This window comes from Montipora foliosa, chromosome 14 (assembly GCF_036669935.1).
Source record: "Montipora foliosa isolate CH-2021 chromosome 14, ASM3666993v2, whole genome shotgun sequence".
NCBI lineage: Eukaryota > Metazoa > Cnidaria > Anthozoa > Scleractinia > Acroporidae > Montipora > Montipora foliosa.
Genome location: NC_090882.1, coordinates 20,791,498 through 20,796,497, shown reverse-complemented (window position 1 = coordinate 20,796,497; position 5,000 = coordinate 20,791,498). Strand labels below are relative to the sequence as shown.

General features: G+C 34.9%; 1 protein-coding gene across 7 annotated transcripts in view; it reads right to left on the bottom strand.

Annotated features, from left to right (window-relative positions):
- Window positions 1-5,000, bottom strand: part of LOC137984945 (1-phosphatidylinositol 4,5-bisphosphate phosphodiesterase beta-1-like) — a 55,872-nt gene that overhangs the window by 7,120 nt on the left and 43,752 nt on the right. For 5 of the 7 annotated variants that reach the window (XM_068832309.1, XM_068832304.1, XM_068832302.1 and 2 more), the window contains 3 exons: window positions 4,440-4,564; window positions 3,181-3,250; window positions 2,244-2,276 (listed from right to left, as the gene is read on the bottom strand). In XM_068832309.1, the coding sequence (XP_068688410.1) occupies window positions 2,244-2,276; window positions 3,181-3,250; window positions 4,440-4,564 (228 nt within the window). The remainder of the gene's footprint in view (window positions 1-2,243; window positions 2,277-3,180; window positions 3,251-4,439; window positions 4,565-5,000) is intronic. The other 2 variants (XM_068832307.1, XM_068832303.1) reach the window with 1 other exon arrangement.

Below are 5,000 nucleotides of genomic sequence, written 5' to 3'. Positions count from 1 at the left end.
ACACAAACCTTATACATCTTATTCCAAAATGGCTGCCATTTTAGTATTCTTTTGTTTTATTGCAAATTGGCCCTTTTGGCCTCGTTCAAGGTTACATATTCTTTTGAATTTTGCGTTTGAAAGCGAGGCCAAAAGGGGCCAATTTGCAAGGAGCAAAAGAGTACTAAAATGGTGGCCATTTTGAAAGAAGGTTTACATCGTCAGAAATTTGTGCATTTAGGTTTTCAATAGTTCTATGTAATATAAGTGTCTTCCTGTTGTTATAACCGAAAACACTTAAAGTACCACTTTTTTGCTAAGGTGTTTAAACCTGCCTCATGTTAGTCCTTTATCTTATTCTTTTTTCAACACTGGATCTACGTACCTGATGAATTAGGTGCTGGTAAACTTCAATCTATATTTAGTTTTCATTTAGTTCTTGTGTGTTGCCCCAAACTATTTATTTGAATAAAGTTAGACTAATTTTGTATTGTTCTTCTTTGATCATAATTCTTTTTATCTTGTACATATTCTTTATAAACATATTCATTTTTACTTGTTAATTAATTAAGTAAAATGTTCTATGATTTTACATTTGTAATATTTGCACAAATACTTCATACAGTAACTTGGTGTGGTTTAGCTCATTATATTATAAAAACATAAGAAGAGCCACGTGAGTGGAGAAACCATAATTTTTATCATTGTAATTAAAAAATCTAATTATTCTATTTTAATTGTGGCCTTCCCATTTTTTTCCCAACTGCATCTTTTCATTTTTAATCATTTACAGTGCTTTTCATCATTTTTAACAGACTTGTGCCGTAAATACTGTACTTTGCTACTTTTATTACAGCAAGAACCCTTATTGAAACCATAGTTGATAGTTCACATTATTATATAAACACTCGAAGAGAAATTTCGTATCTCCACGCGGCCTTGTGTATTGTATATGCATGTCTTTTCTTGACATCTCATTGGACAGTGTGGCAAAGGAATTTGAATGAATTTTTAATGATCACGGTTTTGATATTCTTGTTGTATGTTACATCGCGCAATCCAGATTTGTTCATTATAAAACGTAGTTCCTGGATATTGATTTACTAGAATAGAAGTACATTGCACTTGAACACTCAACAGCTGACTGAAAGAGCAGGCCCTATATTAATACTTATTTAATTGTCAATCATTGCAGATACAGCATTTCCATTGTGATTGGTTTTCTCAAACTTGGTATCAGCACACATACTACATGACTTTACATGAAAACTGAAATAGTTTAGAGTTCAATCAAATTTAACAAAACAATTATTCAATTCACCATTGTTGAATATGAGTGCCGTTACAGCCAACTAATATCCAGTGTGTGTACATGAAAAATTTTATTGTTAATTATAAAAAGTACGTAAAGAATACACTTAGAAGTGTTTCTAAATCGTGCCAAGATAGCTGTATTATAAGTTCACTAAAAACTATCTTATTGTGCTTACAACAATAACCTAAATGTTAATTAAATGTTGCTTGCTTATTTCCATGGTCAGTAATGTACAGTGGTAACAAAAGTCTTGCATTTGTGAATTCAAAGGAATCATGCAATATGCTGTCTATTTTCACTCTTCCTAAAAAGTGGATTTGCCTTTTTGTAAAACAGAGAGATGTAGCTTCACATTTACAGCAAACGTTAGGCTAAAATGTGCATTTAAAGCAACACTCCTCTCCCTCCCCCCACCCAACACAAAAAAAGTTTGATTTTCACTTATTTCTTGCCCATTAGCTGCAGATATCGAGCAGAATAGAAGAGAAATTGAGATGCGAGAATATTTCTGTTTTGCCTTTGTGCGTAAAGCCACCTGCTCTCCTCTCCAATTTTTTTTAGGAGAGGGGGTGGTTGTATACCGGCTAATTTTTCTTTAATGACAAGCAGCCGACACCTTGACATTTGCTGTTTTACACGAAACTAACGATGCGTTCGATTGACCGTATTCCGGAATTGGAATACATGGGACATAACTTAGAAATCCTTCTTTTTAACGGAGATTCACATTAAAATTGTCGAACATCTGCTAAAATGCTATTTTAAACATATTTTTTATTATCCTTGCTGCTTTGAAACGCGCCAAACATATCGTTTTAATCATCACTCCACGTATTCTTATTCCGGAATAGGGTCAATCGAACGCGCCGTAGATCTCTCTTGCTTGACTTAAGAAATACATAGAACAATATGCAACTGGTGCAGCTTTGAAACACAGTTTGGTACTAACACTTATCTCACTGTCAGCATCACATGCCAGAACCTATGAAGTCCCAAGAAAAGATACCAAACCAGGTTTAAAAAAATACCTCTCTGAATTGAATCCAAGCACATAAATATTGCTGTGAGACGTTTAGTAAGCATTTTATAGCAAGTCCAAAAGAGAGTGCCTTAGCCTCTTATACCAGCAGGTAAAACATAAGCCTTAGGTGGTTGCAATGCATAAATTCCAAGAAATTTACAAGCACAATGATTTGCTGAATGTGAGGAAAGTTTAAACAAAAGGTAAAATAAAAAAGCAAACACAACAGGGTTCAACCTGTAAAGTAAAAAAAATATCCCCAAAAGAAAAAAAAGCTTTAAAACAGAAGATAAAAAAACGTGCTCATGCAAATATTTTAAATAACAGAAATTAAGCAAAACGTTCACATGGACAAAGTAGTCAGCAAGTTACAGCATATGCACAAAATAACAGTATTTCTTTACAAATATGATAAGAAAATCAATGCAACAATCATTGACTGCCCAGCTGTTAACGTAACTACATACTCAAACTAGTAGTTCATTACCACTGAAACCATCGGTAGCATAAAAACACTAGAGTACAAAGGCTGCTGGAGTGTACATTCATATGTAAAAATTCAAGGGATAACACATTTGGCACTTAAGACTCCTGTGGTTGGTCACATTCAGTACCCAAGGCTACTGTTCGCTCACCAGAGCTGCCCACTTAGAGATATTTAAGTAAAGTAAACTAGAAATTTCCAGGTCCTTGGTTTGAATAAACACTTGACATAAAATTATTTCAGAATACCAACGAAATGAATACTCACTCAAGATCATAACCTGTATCTTAGAGGGACATGATTCTGTATTTTTTAGAAATCAGGTCTTTAATGCTTTCATTTACCTCTCAAAGAGTGTAAGAACACTGCCCTTAAGGTTACCTTTGTATCATGGTCCCTCGTTAGGTGAGCCATCTCTTGCACTCCTTTCAGGTAACTATTTTCGTAGTTCCTGGATGACAAAAGATGAAAGATAGGCAAAATCTAGTTTGAGAACCGTACAGCGAACTAAGGATTGCATTTTTCCAGTTCAATTTGTGGTCATTAAATTGACCTGGAAAAAGTAAGGTGCTGTAAATCTCACTATGGCCCTAGGTTAGAGTTATTATATTTTTGAATGAATAAAGAAATGCAAGCAAATGTGAAAATGTAGCGGCCGTAATTTGGAGTATTGGGTCAATCATGGTGTGCACACTATCACCAGAGGGATATAATAGTGCCATAATTATCATTAGTATAAATACACAGGTGATTATACAAAATCGCGCGCTCTCATTGGCTTGCTATCTCGGATTATCAGCCGATTATCACCTCGACGGACAAAATGGCTGCCAGTAGTCGTTTTGCCACTGTAAGTAAAGATGATTTCGCGTTGAAATGTTTTTTGTTTCTCTTTTTTGAAATAATCACCTGTGTATTTATACTAAAACAATTATTCGCCTCAGGCTCAGTGATTATCGATGAATATTCACCGATAATTACTTCGCCTTCGGCGAATAATAATGTTAAATACTCCCTACTGAATAATCAAGTGTCGTTATGTTTTGACGAAGCTGGATGCATGTCCATAAGTAAAGTAGAGCCTGCTATTTCTTTCAACGATTTTTATCTGTGGTTACAGTGTTTTAGTCATTGTTTTTTCCCTTAGTAGCTGACTACTTTCACTGCTATGCCAGCTGCCAACTAATGTACTAATGACATCCTTGTGAATAGCATTAGTGAAGTAAGAAGGGGATGATGAAACAAAGAGTCATTTAACATCATCTTGGTCTCCAAATTCCATGCAGTCCATTTTGCTGAAACCTTTAAGCCTGACGTTTTGTGCTGCGTGCTTATAGGCAATCAAAATCGAGCCGGTGACACCAATGTATAATAAAAATAAGTAAGAAACCATCAATGTCTGAGACTATTGAGAGTTTCATTTTATCTTTTCGATGCAATTATCTGGAGTTGCAAGTCGTAAACCTTACAAGGCAATAAATCGCCCTAAGGTTACCGACATTCTAAGACCAACGCCGTAACAATAGTCGGCTGACAGTCGCTCGACTATCAACCAACAGATGGCCTACAAGCAGTTATCTTTTCAGCAAAACTATAATAAGGCCGTCGGCCGACTGTCAGTGGAGGGGAGCTTTTCTTACCCTTTCTTTTCCGCTTTCTTTAGCTCCTTGTCACACTTTTTCTTTGTTGTAACTTTCTCTCTGTCCAAGCTTTTCTGGAACTTTTCTTGCTCAAACAGATGGATTTTTTGAAGTTTATCTTTTTCCTAAGGAGTAAAATTAGGAAAGCCTGATGGTCACTTGACTGAAGTGCGCCAAATATTTTATAATCTTGTTATTAAAAATAATAGATTTATAGATCCTAATAATAATAATTATTATTATTATTCGTACTCAGGTTGAATGCTGTTAGTCAGACCAATTAATGCCACTAATCATGCTAATTTGCCTAGAAAAAATAAATTAATAAAATAAATAAACATTAAAAACCATTCACAAAAAATAACTCAAAAATTATAAATCTATACCAAAACATAAACTGACTTGTTCTGACTGGTCATCAACGCTTGAAATTAGTAACATTTAAAGGCCCACCTTCAGCCGACAGGCATTGTGTGCCGCGGAACAATTTTCATATATGAAAATTCCGCCCGAAGATGAGATTCATCCAATAGGCCTTTTGCAACAAACGATCACATGGTA